Raw genomic sequence first — 17,394 nt, 5'->3', positions numbered from 1 at the left:
GCTGAAACTCACCGTATCTTCCTCGCGCCGTTGGGGGATGAGCGTGGAATAGATTTTTTTTCTATTATGGGATGTCGAAATATCCGATCCATTTCCAGGTTGTATAATAGTATATACGTCCAAATCATGTTGTTTATCGAGTTATGTGCACCGATCGGTGTTCACTGTGTCAAGATGGAGTCCTGCTAATGATAGCGAGTGCCCGGACGAAATATGGGTGAGCAGCACCACTTCATCCACATGACTTCCTGTTGGGCGATCTGCCGATCGGCCACCAGATGGCGCTCTTGAACCGTTAGAGTTGAGTGGAGCTCAGCAGTATATCTCAGGTCCCCGGGAGAGAAATGTGATTTCGATCACAGATTTTTATAGTCAAGTTAGACCGCGCTCACAAGTTCTCACACTGGGTGCTGTAATCCCATAAAGTTCAGTATATCAAAAAGCAGGGTAGCCGGACCAGCACTCACAGGTTCAATGTTTTTTAATGGCAGCCTGAATAAATAGCAGACCTGCATGTCTGCTATTTATTCAGGCTGCCATTAAAAAACATTGAACCTGTGAGTGCTGGTCCGGCTACCCTGCTTTTTGATCACAGATTTTTTAAATATTGATATCAAAGACGTGTTACGGCGTCTTCGGCAAAATGAGCATGGCGGGCAATGACGAGTTTCGGCGTTTCCGGCGATTAAAGTGTTAATATTGCTGTTCTGGCCGATACCGATATTTACCGATGTCGATATCTCTGTATAGAAAACCCTTTTTTATGATAATCAAATAAAGAGCTATTTTCCAAAACGCATAATTTTTTTACTTTTGTAACTTATTTTCAGAAATGACTTATATTTTGAAACTATTGTGTAAAAAAACGGCCATATCGGCCGATATTATATCGGCGGCCGATATATCGTGCATCACTAGTATCGTTGGCAACGTATCGAGATGCGCATCGCATCGGCCTCAGTGATGGAGATGCACATCCCTAGCGCACACGCGCAATCTCTGACCGATCTCTCCTCTCTATATCTCTCTCTCGCTCGCTCGTTCTCGCTCTCTCTGTATCAGCACTCTGTATCGTCACGTCAACCTGTTGCAAAATATATTCGTATTCTGATCCGTGCAAAAATATACACGGGGGTATATATTGTCATTTGAAAAAAGTTACCAATGCATTGTCCCGTGGGATTATGCCCCCTGCTGCAAAATTAATTAGTCTCCCTCTCCAGTATGTTCAAAATTCAGCTGCCAGGGTTCTAACCCGCACCAAACCCTGGCAGCACATCACCCCCATCCTCATCCACCTCCACTGGCTCCCCATCAAATCCTCCATCACCTACAAAACCCTCCTGCTCACCTACAAATCCCTTCACGCCCTGGCACCTCAGTACCTCACTGACCTCCTCCACCCCTACACTAAGTCACGGTCCCTGCGATCCACGGACACTGGTCAGCTCTCCATCCCCCGAACCAGACTAGGGACGTTCGGGGACAGAGCTTTCAGTATGGCAGCTCCCACCCTCTGGAACTCCCTCCCCGCAGAACTCCGCACCGCCCCAACTCTGGACTCATTTAAAAAACTGCTCAAAACCCACCTCTTCAACTTGGTATTTTTTTTTTTTAAACTTTGACCATTCCGCTGGTTCTTTTTGCGTTTATTGCTTTTTCTCTGGTCAAGTGTGACCGACAGAAACAGGTTGAATGGGGGTACAGATGGGGGGAAAGACACTCTGAGAAAGTTACGGCTTTGTCCGGGAGTCGAACTTGCTACCCCAGATCCGTGACGAGCACGGTTGTCCCCGACGCCGAAATAGCGTTCGAGGTACGCGGTGAGCTACTGGAGCTCCCCTTCAACTTGGTCTTTAACCCCTAACTTTCTCACTTTATATGTATATGTTGTGTCTGTCCACTATGTTTGTTAATTTGTCATCTCCCCCCCTGTTAATTTGTCATCCCCCCCCCCCCCCCCCCCTATGTAAAGCGACCGTGGGTCTTCTGAAAGGCACTATATAAAACGAAGTTATTATTATTATTATTCTATCTCTCTCTGTCTGCCAGTGCAGACTGTGGGTGACTTGTCATACAGCGCATTGCGAGTATGGGCAGAGCCCAGCCAAAAACAGCTTGGAATCTTGAAGGGTAGAAATTGCTGCTCTACAGAACTTTATTAGAAATACAAAACAATGATTTTTATTTAAAAGAACCTTACAGATGTGTTCCATAGACTCACGGGAATTGTGTAAAATTGCCCAAATAGTGAAAGAAATAGTAAGATACTTCCCCTTTAAGCATAAGAGTTAGTAAGAAGGATATACAGAAGTGGTAAGATAAATGAAGGGGAGTTACTGTGGTGTTAATAATGCTACAGGAGTTACGGGAGAATATGAGATCCAAGGAGCTGCTTGCTTTGTGACTAATCAGGCTTTCCAACAATATAAAATACAATACCAATTGGTGTTATTAAAGGGGAGGAATAATCTACCAAAATAACTTTTTTTTATCTACTTTTTCTCCCCATTTTTCTATTTTTCTCCCGTCCCCAATTTCGTATTGTCCAATTCTACCCTCCCCTGTCTCGAACGTTGTTAGGCCATGCCTCCCACAAGCCAGCTGCAATGTGGACGAAGCCTTGCATCACGTGTCCCCTCCGGTACTCGAGGAGGCAGCCGTCGCATCTTTTCACCTGCACAGCATGATCTCTCAGCGGCGCGGGTCTGTCTTCCTGATTCTATTGCGCAGGCGCACCAACCGACCTGTAGGAGTCGCTGTCCACAACGTCCGATCCCCACCCACCAGCTTCCCACCCCCTAATACTGCCAATTGTATTAGTATGAACGACCAGCCAAGCTGGTAGCAATGCCGAGAGCTGGGCTCGAACCCAGCATCTCCTGCGTTGGTGGCGAGCGCCTTGCCCACTGCGCCACCTAGCCGCCCCCTTCTCCCTCTTTTTCTGTATTTTTCTCCCATCCCAATTTTTTTGTTGTTATGGCAATTCCCTTCCCTCTCTTCCTGGTCGTTTGCCCCCCACTTGCCGGTCTAGGGAGGGTTGAAGACTATCACATGTCTTCTCCGATACATGCAGTCAGCCAGCTGCTTCTTTTCACCTGACAGTGAGGACTCTCATTGGGTGAGTGTAACGTGTGGGAGGATCACACTACCTCACCCAGATCCCTTCCTCGCTGAGCAGGCGCCCCGACCGACCTGTAGGAGTCGCTGTTTACAACGACCAGGACCCACCCCACCGGCTTCCCACCTGCTGACACTGCCAATTGTGTCAGTATGGACGACCGACCAAGCCGGAGGTACCACGGCAGCTGGATTCGCTTAGTCCACTATGCTACCCGGCCGCCTCCCAAAATAACTTTTTTTGAGGAGTTTAGTTTGTAGATAAGGCTGCCGGTGTTGATGAATTATCAGGCGTTATCCAGGTCTCAGTGAGAGCCAGAATCTGGAGGTTTTGACTATGGCCGACGTAGGCAGTAGTGAAGTCAGATTTCTTGACAGCTGATTGACAATTCCATAAGCTTCCACGTACAGTGATAATTATATTTGTGGCTGTAGGTAGGTGTTTTTCTCTCAAAACATTTTCCTTTTGAAAATCTTTCATAGAAATATGCAAGGTATTTTAACCTTGGTTATTTGACCCTTTCAACTCACAGACTCCCTTGTCAAAACACCAGGCACGTTCCTGCATGCAGATATCATTTAGATAAACAGTTTGTGACCAGTTAAGTGTTTCATCTCCCCAACAATGGCTTGCTGTGTATAGATCATCTCAGACTCCAGCAGTGGCCATGGTCTCAAAGTAATGCAGGCTACCGGTATGCTGGTTAACTAGGAGCTATGCTGTTGTGTTCTTTAAAATGTTGTGAAGTAGTAGGCAGGGGTGTAGAGAAAGAAATCCTGGATGAATTGTGCACCTGCTTGTTGTTCTTAAGTTTGAAATCCAACGCTCATTTCTATTGATTTTCAAACTGAAAACTACTCGAATGCTTTATAACCTAGTCATTGATTTAGTTCAGGGTAATCTAAGATTAGCCGCAGAGCTAACGCTAGTTAACGTGAGCTAACGCTAGTTATTCAAGCTCAGTAGCTCACAGAGAGAGATAAACAGCTGACAGCGGATAGTACAGGACGGTACAAATACAATAAAAAGGCGGGTGGGGGCTGTTGTGTAAACCTTGTACTCTTTAGTTCACATATAATAAGAGACATATTATTTGCTTGCTCCACCAGTTGCTCCACAACAACACACACCAACTCTCTTCACAACGCTTTACGGTATTTTCACAGCACTGTCGCAACATTACCGTAAAACGTGAACACCGTTGTGACCCACTCGCTCCACTAGACTGGTCTCGCCCTCTGCTGGCGCGTGTGTGCACTACACTCAAAACTCTGTTTCACTGTTATAGAAACTGAAGCGCATCTGTGATTTTGACTGTGACGGACGGTATTAATTTTCAATACCGTCGGGATTTCTAAATACCCTGGTATACCGTCATACCGCCCAAGCCTACTACTATGTACTACTTGTCATTGACCAAACTGAAAAATAGTCTAGAATCCAGGTCCCTGGTTTGCAGTCAGCATATGAGAAACATCTCATCCAAATTAGCCCAGTAGTTTGTGAGATTGATAGAGAGACGGACAGACACTCACGCAGGGTATAGTGTATACAGCATGTTGGCTGTTAGATTTACAAATGTACTTTTTTGGTTGTTTGTCTGAATGTTTTAATTTAAGTAATGCATGCACATACCTCTTTTAACCAATCTTGATTTAGAATGTATTCCTCCCAAAGCATTTTGCTTTTGAAAATCTTTCATAGAAATATGCAAGGTATTTAAAAAATGGGCCCTTTAAAAATTTGACCCTTTCAACTCACCAGGCTCCCTTGTCAAAACACCAGGTGTGTTCCTGCATGCAGACATCATTTAGAAAAACAGTTTGTGACCAGTTAAGTGTTTCATCTCCCCAACAATGGCTTGCTGTGTATAGATGAGCAGATGGGCCTTAAGTGGCTTTGTGCGTTTGATCCGAGGGCTTTGGCGCTTCCTGTGTTGTGTGTAGGGAGTGCTACATGCACATGGCTGGGCTTCATTTCAGCCTAAGCCTGAATGAATAAGGGCTAAATGCTCTACCTTTTTGTTGCCCCAGGCCGTCCACTGGGGCCTGGTTTCTAAAGCTGTGGGTCAGGAACCAAAATGAGTCACGGGCCTACCTCTGGTTCGTCCTCAGATGACAACAGTAGTAATATGTTTGTTTTAATGAGCATGGGTCCTCCTGCCACAAGAAAATAAAATCTCTAGGACAAGGGGTCGCAAATATTCATGTCAAGGATCTCCAAATAGATACAAGCCATGGACCACAATTTGAGAATATTATGTCCCAAAAAACACAATCTATTTGTTAAAGTAAATGGTTTATCTCCTCAGAAATAAGCACACTCAAAAGGCAATCGGGGACAGACTGCACCTCTATTATATCTGTACACCTGGTTTTATTTGGGGGGGGGGGGGGTAACCTGCAACCATTATAACTTGCTCTGTTGGTTGTTATAGTTGCTTGGTTGGTTGATCGGTCCGGGTCCACAGAAGTGTCCCCACCCTCTAGGAGCCACAGTTACGACTGTTACGCCCTAGGAGGCTGAGATGTGGTGTGGAGATCAAGTGTTTGTGAGAGGGTGTGTGTGAATACAAAATGCGCTCACAGCTATTGTTGATTCACACTTGTTCACACATCTAGTGTGTTATTGTCTTTATGTTCACTCTTTCTCTCTCTCCTTCTCAGGTTTGTCGTTCTGCGTGTACATTCCCATGGCTTGATAACCATTGACCTGCAGTGTTGTGAAGATGATAACATTGCACAAATAGACAATGTAAGTGAAGATAAGTACACAACTCTCCCTGTATGTATTAAAGAAACACATGGACTTTATGGGAAAAGACAGAGTCAGAAAGGAAGATGGATACCAATTTCCTCTCTGTGCTTTCAGTAGAAGGCTATCTGGCTGCAAGTTAGCCTAGCTTAGCACAAATGAATGGAAGTGGATACAGACCATTAGCATAGCTTAAGACCCTTGGGGGGGTGTTTTTGGTCAACAGCTAGGCTAGCTTGCAGCCAGATAGCTTGTAACCATGCAATTATATGTAGCTTCATGATGTAGCATTTACCATGCAGTTTATGTAGCTTCATGATGTTAAAATGGTATCAATCGTTTCCCCACAGCTTTTGAATGCACTGGAAAAGAAGTTAAAAACTCTGCTACATGGCAATATTAGGAGAATTAAAAGGTAAGTAATAAACTATCATTAAATGTGAAAAAAAAAAGTTTATGATCTTTCGCAAAAGAAAAAAAGAGGAAAATGTTGTATTGTCAATAGATGGAGTTAATATTGAAATGGTTACAGAACTGCGTTTTTTGGGAGTATTGCTGGACGAAGGTTTGACCTGGAAACCTCATATTGCACACGTAAGGAAAAAAAATCTTGTATTTTTTATTGTGAATAAAGTTAAATATGTATTGGATAACAAAGCAATGCGAACATTGTACTGTGCACTCATTGCCTTATATTAATTACTGTGTGGAAGTATTGGGTAACACCTATAAGAGTAATATAAAACCACTGTATCTCCTACAGAGGGGAGCTATTGGGATTATTTGTAAAGCAGACTATCGAGAACACGCCATTATTTATTAATTCTGGATTATTGAAATTGCAAGAGCTCAAGTTTCTTTATTAGTGGTCATACAGAAGTACATACTACTTTTATATAAAATGCTTCTTTCTGTTTTGCTCCAGAGATTGTGCTAGATAAAAATAGATAAGTATAATAAGTATAAAATAGAAGTCAAGTACGTAGACAAGTGTTCAATATATACATATATACAATGCAGAGTAGAAAAGTAACTGAGTTACAATACTATATACTATACTATACAGTACAATGCAGAAATGGGATGAGGTACAATTTAGGTACAATTTACAGTAATGAGGTATGAGTTGTAGTGCAAATTCTTTACCAATAAATATAAAGTGTGTTAGGTGTGTAAAGTGGTTGCTGCAGTTTAAAGTGAGTGTGTGCGTGTCGATGTGTGTGCTGTGAGTGTATTTGATGGTTGTTGCATAGTTTTATTGTCATTTAGCATCCTGATGACCTGAGGATAGAAGCTAGTTAAGTTACAGACATTAGTAGTTATGCACAAGGCCAAAAGTAAAGCATTACCAGCCAATCTACAAAACAGGTTGGTCCTCATATCACAGAGCATAGAAGGGAATGTCATTTTAAACATCAGTGTGCACGGACAACCCTAAAACAGATGTTACTGTGTGTGTATATCAGTGGTGTGAGTCAAACTCTGAAATTCTCTTTATAATGTAAGTAATATAAAAATATTTTCCAACTAAAAAAGACTTTTAAAGACAGAACAATGAGAACATATGAACTTACTTACTTAGGCCTTTTATTCCTTTCGGAACATAGGCCATTGATGAAAAGTGTCCACCCCCATCTGTCTTGAGCCATCCTCTCCAGCTGTTTCCACGTCAGTCCCCTCGTCTTGAGTTCCTGCTCAGTGTCTCTTCTCCAGGTGTTTTTGAGTCTTCCTCTGCCTCGCTTGCCTTGTGGGTTCCAGGTTAATGCCTGTTTAGTTATTGTGGTTGTGTGTCTTCGAAGTGTGTGCCCAATCCAGCTCCATTTTCTCCTGGACCTCCACTGATTCTTGCTTGGTGCATTCCCACAGCTTGATGTTGGTGATTGTGTTTGGCCAGAAGATCCTGAGGATACGTCTCAGACAATGGTTGATGAAGGTCTGCAGTTTATTGATTATGTTAGTGGTGGTTTTCCAGGTTTCAGAGCCATATAGCAGTACGGATTTGACGTTGGAGTTGAACATTTTGAGCTTGGTGTTGAGTTTGATGTTTCGGGTTTTCCAGATCTTGTTTAACATGTTGAATGTTGCTCTTGCTTTTCCTATTCTTGCCCTTACATCTTCCTCAGTCCCGCCATCCACAGCTATAACACTACCCAAGTATGTGAATTTCTCAACCTCTTCCAGTGTCTGGCCCCCGATGGTTATGGGGTTTGTGCTTTTATTATTGACTCTTTAGTTTTTGGTCCATTTATTTTGAGCCCAAGTCCAGCTGCAGTTGTTTCTAGCAGCTGGGTTTTGTCTTGCATCTGTTGATGGTTGTGTGAGAGTAGTGCGATGTCATCCGCAAAGTCCATGGCCCTCATTTATCAACGTTGCGTACGCACATATATGTGCGTAACCCGTGCGTACGATCATTTCTAAGCAAAGTGTGGGACTTATGAATTTGAACTTGTGCTTGACTTTGTGCGTATATTTACGCACAGCTCAGGGCATGCGTACCTGGCGCCCGGCGGTAGAATATTATACTGCAGACGGACGGCATATGCTCTCATCAGTTTCATGCATTAGTTTCAACGCGGAAATAAGCTTGCGTTCATTAGTTTGACTGACGTGTTCTGTATGACCCCCGTAATTCATTATAGTTCATTGTAAAATAGCAACAGTACAGTAGTGTAATTATGGTCAAAACCCTATAAATAGCATTTGGAATAATAGGTATTTCCTTCTGAATGAATGCAGCATGGTTTATATAGCGTTATCGGAATATAAGGGGTGCACTGACTGCACTCCGCGTAACTCAACTCGTTATTACTTTGCGCATAGATTGCAGAAATACGGGAACGTTTTGATTATATTTTAAAGGCTTTGCCATTGTTAAACGAAACAAGTGGAATTTCAAAGCAGTAAGCAGAATACAAGTCATATAAACACCCATGATATAGTGTTCTTCCCCCTTCCTACATAAGAAAGAATAAAAAACGCATTGCAATGAGAACAGAGGTTATTTGTTGAGTTTGTGTATACAAAACCCTTGCAATAAATGTGTCTTAAATTAATGAAAAGCATACATGCTCTGGATACAGAGCATATATCGTATTGGGTGATATGACTTGTATTCTGCTTACAGAATTCCACATATTTAGTTTTACAATGTCAAAGCCTTTTAATATAAATCAAAACGTTCCCGTATTTCTGCAATCTATGCACAAAATAATAACGAGTTGAGTTCTAACAAAGAACGTATTGCATGCTGGGTAGGCTGATAGAGTAAACTATGATATGAATATGAATATGATATGATATAAGGTATACTGGTCCGATAGCGAGTAGTAGGATAGCCATTAAATGCCATTTGAGAATATAGGCTATTAATGCAAAGCGACGGCCTATAGCCTATACATATTATTTAATGTTTTCATAATAAGCGTAAAGATACAACCGCTAGATTAATGATCAAGTTAGTTTACTGTATGCAGGCTTCGCAGTGCTGTGCCATGTGTTATTATATATGCGCATGTTACTGTTGCATAATGTAGGCTATGGCTGCTATTATATGTAATTCATATAGGCTACCTAATACAGACAACAAAATAGATTGTATGCCTCTAGTACAAATCATATTATACCCGGTAGCCAATCGAACAAAACGAATAAAGGCATTCATATTCCAGCATGGTTATAATGACACACCAACGCCAAACAGTGGTTCATGAACAGTCTTTATTAGTATTTCGAGTTGTCCAGGCAGAATTGCAGCAATGGTCTTAGGGAGTCGTTGATATCTGACATCAAAGTCCGCCAGCCTTTTATTTATCCCATAACACGGGTTGTGTCTTCTTGGTCCGACAGCGCCTCAGTGAACAATCTCTCGTGGAGTTTCTCCTAGTTCGCTCGGGTCAGTCCATTATTTCACATCCCATGGGGGGTGTTTCATTACCATATATGGATAATCATGCACGAGCATTGACGGTAGAACAAAGAGGTATTTATCAACACGGAGTGTGCATAGGACCCGTGTACGCACGGTTGATAAATCCCAATATTTCCGTGCGTACACACATTCTAAATTCTGTGCTTACGTACGAAAATAGAACACTTTCTAAGAATTGTTGATAAATGAGGGCCCAGGCCTTCGAGGTGCTCCGTTAGACTCCACTGGATGCCAGTCTTCTTATTGGTTGTGCTTTGTCTCATGATCCAGTCGATGCATAGCAGGAAGAGGAAGGGGGAAAGTAGGCAGCCCTGTTTCACGCCGGTGAGCACTTTGAAGTGTTCTCGTGCACATCCGTCATGTAACACTTGGCATTTAATGTCCTGATACATGTTCTTGATTATGCTTCTGTATTTTTTTGGGATTCCATAGTGTGCCATGAGTTTCCAAAGCAGCTCGCAGTCTACACTATCGAATGCCTTTTCAAAATCTATTAAATTGACAGACAGGTGCGTGCCATTCTATGGATTGCTCGATGATGATCCTGAGGGTGGCAATTTGGTCACTGCACGATCTACCGTTCCTGAAACCGGCTTGGTTTTCTCTCAGTTCATCATCGACCCCTTTTCGCAGTCTGTCCAAGATAATGCGGTTGAACACTTTGCCTGGTGTTGAGAGCAACATAATCCCACGATAGTTGTTGCAGTTCTTAAGGTCTCCTTTCTTGGGTATAATAGCAATGAGCCCGTCCTCCTTCCAGTCTGTTGGTACATTTCCTTCTTTCTCCCAGATCCTTTTGATCAGCTGGTGTAGCATGGTGGCTGAGGTTTCAACGTCTGCCTTTAAAGCTTCTGCTGGAATGTAAATGTTAGAACATATGAACAGCAGGTATACATTTCTCTGTATCTGATTTTATTTATTTTTTGTTTTATTTATTTTTTCTCATTTCCATGCATCTGAGGCTTGTGACGCAGGTTTTATTTTTCTTAATTTTTTTGGGGTATCTAGCAATATTATTATTATTGTTATTATAATTATGGTAATTATTATTATTATATTATTATTAGTAGTATATGGTATGAAGCTGTAAGGTGCACTTGAGCTGACCGTTATGTTAAAATAAATATGAAGCTTGGAAGGGGGCAGGAAAGATAATTTTTCTTCATCCTGCTCATTTTCGGCCATGGGTGTATCATGTAAAAAAAAATGTTGGTGATATTGTGCAAAGATGAACTGTGCCCCCATGTACAAAACAAAATAAAATGAATGAATGAAAGTAATCACTAATCATGTATGGAGGATCCAGTGGCAAGGGGTCCACTTGTCCTTATCCTGAAAATGCCCACTATGCGTCTCCTGGGGTTGTATTTACTCTGTGTTGGTGTTCCCTTCTCCTGCCTTTCTTCTCCATCTCCTTGCATTGCTGATATGGATATTGGGACTGGGTTGTATCTAGACCAGTGACCAGGGGTAGGCAACCCTCTAAAAGTCTCGGAGGAAAATTGAGGGTTTAATTCAGCGTGGACAGATTAATTTGCTTTCACTACTAACGATGCAGCCTTACCTGTATGCTTGATATGTGGCGAGAAATTGGTGAACAACAAAAATACATCACTCGCCACTTAAAAAAATCTAAAGCATGTATTTAACAAACTCAAAAACATTCTAAACACTGTTTTATATTAACTTAATAAATAAACCAAAATGAAAAATTTACTTATTTCGATGAAAATGTCCCATAGGCCTAACTAAATTAAATGCTGAAAACAACCAACTTCACTAAGAGTATTTTTAATGAGGCTATTATTATTATTTTGCAATAAGATAGCCTACATAGAACATAAATAGCATGTCTCAGACTGATTCACATGGTCCCGGGGTGTCAGACGGGAGCGCATGCAGTCGGGTCACAATCAGTCCAAAAACTCTTGCTCGGATGGTACCGATGTTGCGGGTATATAGTGGTACTGGCATGCCATCTTTGCCAGTTCTGCCAGCCTGTGGAATCTCCCCCCATTGACTTTCCACCAGTCAGCTGGATTTTTATCCAGGGAGGGGGAATGGCTTTACGCAAGGTCTGCCGTATGCCAATCCGGCAAACGTCTAGTTAGCAACACCACAGTGGTGACTCACCAGTCCTTGGTTATGTAGAGGCAAGTGACAGTAATATAGCTTTCGGTCATCAGGGTAGTCCATCTGTCTGTTGTTCAGGGCACCCTTGCAACCTAGTGCTCTCCACAAACGCCCCTCTCTCCAATACACGTGAGCAACACATCTGACGGCGGAATCTGTCTGACGGCGCACTGGAGTAGATGTATGAAACAATATGAAATATACAGGTGCAGCTCAATAAATTAGAATATCATGGAAAAGTCAACATATTTCGCTGTATTGATGCAGTCATTTGTGCAAAAGTAGCCCCAACCAAGTACTGAGTGAACATGCATGAACTTTTCAGAAGGCCGACATTTCTATATACAAAAGAAAAATACATGTATTTAAAAAACATTATTGGTGATACAGAATTTTGGGCTTTCATGAGATGTAAGACATAATCCTCGAAATTAAAACAAATAAAGGCTTGAAATAATTCATTTTGTGTGTAATGAATCTATAATCTGAGTTTCGCTTTTACTGAAATAACTTTTCCACGATATTCTAATTCATCGAGCTGCACCTGTAACGGAACGTAGACCAAATGCGTCCACATTTTTATAGGATTCTAGCACATTTTCATAACAATAGCGAATATTACCGTTTTCATTGAGGTTTCTTACAAATTAACAATGCTTTGTGTTGTCCTTTATATGCCGATTATCATTAAAATCTTAAATTATACCATATGTCCCCCTTTAGACAACGTATGTAACGCTACCAGTACACTTTTGTTAAGATAATTAGTTTACCATTCACGGTCGCTATACCGAGGTCGCAGTAATAGTTTACCGCTGTTCAGATCACATCGAAGAATGGACACATCCCAGTGACATGTGACCTGTGCTAACGCTCTTGGGAAATGTATTCATGTAGTTTTCAACATTTTCACCTTTTAATTTTAAACCAATGCTGCCATCTACTGACAACAGAAAGTGTTGTCTAATCGTCACCTTGAGAGTCACTTCCGTATACAGCATCGCCTGAAACCCATTCTAGAGATTCCCACTTTTTACTGGGAATGGGGCGTGGCCGTATTTGGTCCCAGACAATAAGAGTGGCTGCGATTGGTCACTGTGACGTTAGATGTGTTCGTTAGAGAAAACACATTTCAATAATATATGCCTTATTATATGCGCATATATCCCTCTCTATATACAGTAATACTATATATACAACTTTATACACTTATCTTCATTTTAAGGGTAAATAGGTTTTGCGGCTCAGATGAATTTTTTTTTGTGCAGGACGGGGCAAAATTGCTTTTTTGATAGTAAAGGGTAGGATTCTGATCACAAAGCCAGTCTGACCACCTCTAAATATGTGCTACTATGGAAAATTATGACAAATACAATCCATTCCAAAAATGTATTATAAAATAAATCATGCTAGAAATGTGTACTGCATGCAAAGAAAAAACACATGGTTTTGGCCCAAAACCACATGGGACTAATGAATTGGGCATGTCTGTAAAGGGGAGACTCTTTCATATACCTTTTGTGCTAGCTAAAAGATTTAAAAAATAAAATAAAATAAAAAAACATGTAGTTATCAGAAATGTTTTCTTGGTAAGGAAACCAAACCTTTATGTCTGCGTTCATCATTGTTTCCATGGACACCGTGAATAACCATGGCTGAACAGATGCTGTCAAGTGAAATTATATTTAAAAAATAATAATAAATCTAACTCATTTTTGGTGTTTCTTTTATAATGTAGACTAAAAAAGGTAACTGGCCAATTAATATAGTATTATCTATTCAATATGTTACAAGTATGGAACGTCATAAGGAGTGGAACGTCTGCGTAGGAGTGTGCTCTAAGATCGCTTTCACGCCTATAGTTCGGTAGACCCGTGTGATTCAGGGGTGAAGTTGCAACATTGTTTTTTTTGTTTGGTTAGCTTTCACACTACACTACTACAGCGCACTAAACTTTCTAAACAAAGCCATGTGATCATGCAAATCAGCTTTTTATTGGACATAATCCCATAAATGCCAATATTATGCTGTGAAAAAAGGTATTCAAATTTGCAGGAATATTTCTTTAATTTGGGTAGTTTTGTCCATCGGAGGTTGACTGCGCACAGGCTCTGAGAAGATGTACGTTTACTCTCTGTTGTCAGGATGTGCAAGAATAATTAAATATAATGTATGAAGGGGATACAATGGTTTCTCAATCTAATCTGGCAACACATATCCCCCATACAAAGCACGATTTCATCCATGTCACTCATTTTAAATAGTTTTGGGATTAAATGAGAGATTACAGTATGAGGCACAAGTCTCCCTCTGTCAGAGAAAATCCAATCTAAAGTTTGGCTGCATTATTAACACCTTGGCAGTCGGGTACTAGGTGTGAACAATAGCTTTTTTAAGCTTATCTTGATTGTTCCTTTAGTTTATACATAGCTGTGTAACTGAATATGTTTCTGTCTTATGTTTCTGCTGCTGACAACCATTATTTATTATTAATTAATGACGTTTTTATCTCAACTTTCCTTAAAGGCTCCCAGCTTTGACCCGCGGTGCCCTGGTGGACCGCTACTGGCCCACAGCTGATGGCAGGCTGGTGGAGTATGATATAGACCGGATTGTATATGATGAAGATTCTGCATACCAAAACATAAAGATTTTACACTCTCGGCAGTTTGGAAATATCCTAATCCTCAATGGAGATGTTAGTAAGTATATATAGCACTACAATATCTGGTACAAAAATAAATGTTGACTTTATTAATGCATGCTTGCAGCTGTATATTCACCTTGTATTGCTAGGCAAAAGGGTCTCTGCCAGCTCGCAGATTAAACTTTTCAACATCCTATGAGCTTCTGTATCTAGAAGTCTAGAAGCTTTAGAAGTCTGTTCATTTCTGTTAAAGTCTATTTCAGAAGTGCCAGAAGTGGGCAGGGTGTATAAGGTGAATGCCAGAGTTGGTTTTAAGTCTTAAAGCTTAAGTCAAATCTCAATTAATTTAGGCCAATGCCAAGTCAAGTATATTTGTAACAAGTCTCAAGTCATGTCACGTCTTTATTGCCCAAGCTCAAGCAAAATATTAAATATATATAAAGATTATTTCCAGTTAGATTTCAGAGTAAAACAAGGTAATTGAATTATAATGAATTGATGAGATGCAGGCTACCAATTAATTATATGTATTCTATTGTAAACTATGTACACATATTTATTGATCTATTAATTTATTATTCATTCAATGACTGACTGAGTATTCAATGAGTACACCATCTGTGTGGTGCTGCTGCACATTCATGACCCCTAGAGGAAGAAGCATATTGGTTTTGATTAACCCATGATCTTTCCTCTAGTGCCACCATCAGACTGAACTTTTAAATGGTGTATATCCTGATCCATCAGTATGAAACTGACACCCAGAGATGTGGCTACTCATGGATAACACATAAAAAAGCCTATAAAGCTTTTTCTTTTGGGACAAATACTCTTTTCCCTACTCCCCCTATAGCATGTTCACATGATTCTCACCGAACTTGCTGTGTGGAATCTGGGAACATCTTCAAATGTGTCACCAGGAAGTGATTTGTTACTTGTGAATTCATTTGTGTCTGATTTCCACAAAACTTGACAAATGTTTGCCTTATCATTGCAAGAGTCCCGAGTCAAGTTCTGAGTCATCTAGCTTCACGGTGGCACTATTCTCATCAAACTAAAAACATGAACTACTACTCAATGGCTTGGATGAGGCGGGGTCAAAAGATGGAATGAGAATTTGGGCCATTCGAGAATATACTGCATCTTCACGGACAGCAGATGGCTAGTTTAAAAAAATTAAAAAAAATTAATGATAAATACAAGGTGAATGTGTAACATCTGTTATCAGACACCACATACAAATTATATTGCACAGCAGACCTTCCTAATGACGGTTATAATGCCATAATCATAAGTTCAATTGATTAAATTAGTTGATAAGAAAAACATATTTACATTTCTCTGCAAGATTTTGATTAACGGGGTGCCCATTTTCTACAGGATATTGCTGTTATGTTTATAAATGTTTATTGTAAAATGATCTATTTTCTCCCAACTATGTTTCCATTGACTCTGGAATATAATGGATTATTCATTTAATGTGTTAGCTATGGTATAATTTGAAGTTACAGGGTTTGGCAGTAAAGGATAACATACAATGGGATTACTGTAATTCTCTTTACGTACTTGTTATATTATAGACATTTTATGCAACTTAAAATAATGTTTGATACTAATAGAAATGTGAAAACATGAATACAGTATTCATTCATCTGATGGATTGTGGATACAGAGGATGTTGCTGAGTCTAGTCCAATTCACCATATTCACTTTGCTGCCATATTGGTCGAGTTTGATGCAATGGGATGCAGAAGTGCCCATTCACTTCAATGTTAAAACTTTAAAATGACCAGTTACCATTCAAAATGCCACTTCAAGAGAACCACAATAGTTAAAACAGCAAGCATAAGATCGGAATTACAAACTCATGATTACCTCATGATTGATTATTTGATCTATTACAGTACCTCACGATTACCTCATGATTAGATCACTGATGACATGATAATTACCTGACTGATTGCCTGATTACCCCCTTGTGATTATCTGACTGATGACCTCATAATTATCTGACTGATGATCTCATGATTATCTGACTTGGAATGTTTTACACCATTGCAGTTTTTGTGTTTTGTTAGTCATCAGCTCAATGAAATGCGCTCATAGCGATCTACGAGAATAAAAGATTAAAGGCAGTACATCACAGATTACACCTTCTAACCCTGACAGACCTGGCTGAGAGTGACCTGCCCTACACCCAGGCCATCATGGGCAGCGGGCAGGAGGACTACGCAGGGAAGGAGGTGCTGATATTAGGAGGAGGTGATGGAGGAATCCTTGCTGAGGCTGTCAAACTCAAGCCAAAAATGATCACCATGGTTGAAATATCCTTTGACTCATGGCTTGATTGAGTTTATTTGACAATAAAAATTACATGTAACTTTGTACAGCAGTCATCCATTAAAATCATCAAGGATATCTGTAAATGAATGAATGAAATCTTGATTTAAGTGTCATGCCACCTTGTGACTCATGAGATTATGAGACATGAGATTATTATATAAAATGTTTACAAAACATTAATATGAATCTGTAGTACAACATCTTCCATTACATGAAAACAGCTTTTTAGCTCTGCTGGTCAGACATCAGCATTTCTACTGATCATAAATATAAGAAACGAAACTGAATACTGAAACAATTACACTCCTGACATTAACATTTCACAATAAGCTTTTTGTGACTAAATTAATATTAATTAAAGGGGAACACCTTTCCAAGAATTCCAAAAGGTCGATCAATATTAGTGAACATGAGCTACTCTCTAACAAAGCCAGGAACCAGAGACATGAGATTAAACCTGTGATGTCA

General features: G+C 40.4%; 1 protein-coding gene across 1 annotated transcript in view; it reads left to right on the top strand.

Moving 5' to 3' along the window:
- sms (spermine synthase) overlaps positions 1-17,394 on the top strand; it is a 74,403-nt gene that overhangs the window by 38,564 nt on the left and 18,445 nt on the right. Inside the window, exons 3-6 of the mRNA XM_084320642.1 lie at positions 5,788-5,875; positions 6,226-6,290; positions 14,463-14,638; positions 16,753-16,909. Of these exons, the coding sequence (XP_084176768.1) occupies positions 5,788-5,875; positions 6,226-6,290; positions 14,463-14,638; positions 16,753-16,909 (486 nt within the window). The remainder of the gene's footprint in view (positions 1-5,787; positions 5,876-6,225; positions 6,291-14,462; positions 14,639-16,752; positions 16,910-17,394) is intronic.

Source organism: Notolepis coatsorum, assembly GCF_963971535.1.
Source record: "Notolepis coatsorum genome assembly, chromosome: 8".
In the NCBI taxonomy this organism is placed as follows: domain Eukaryota; kingdom Metazoa; phylum Chordata; class Actinopteri; order Aulopiformes; family Paralepididae; genus Notolepis; species Notolepis coatsorum.
The sequence above is the reverse complement of the archived record's forward strand: the minus strand, read 5'-3'. Positions and strand labels throughout refer to the sequence as shown.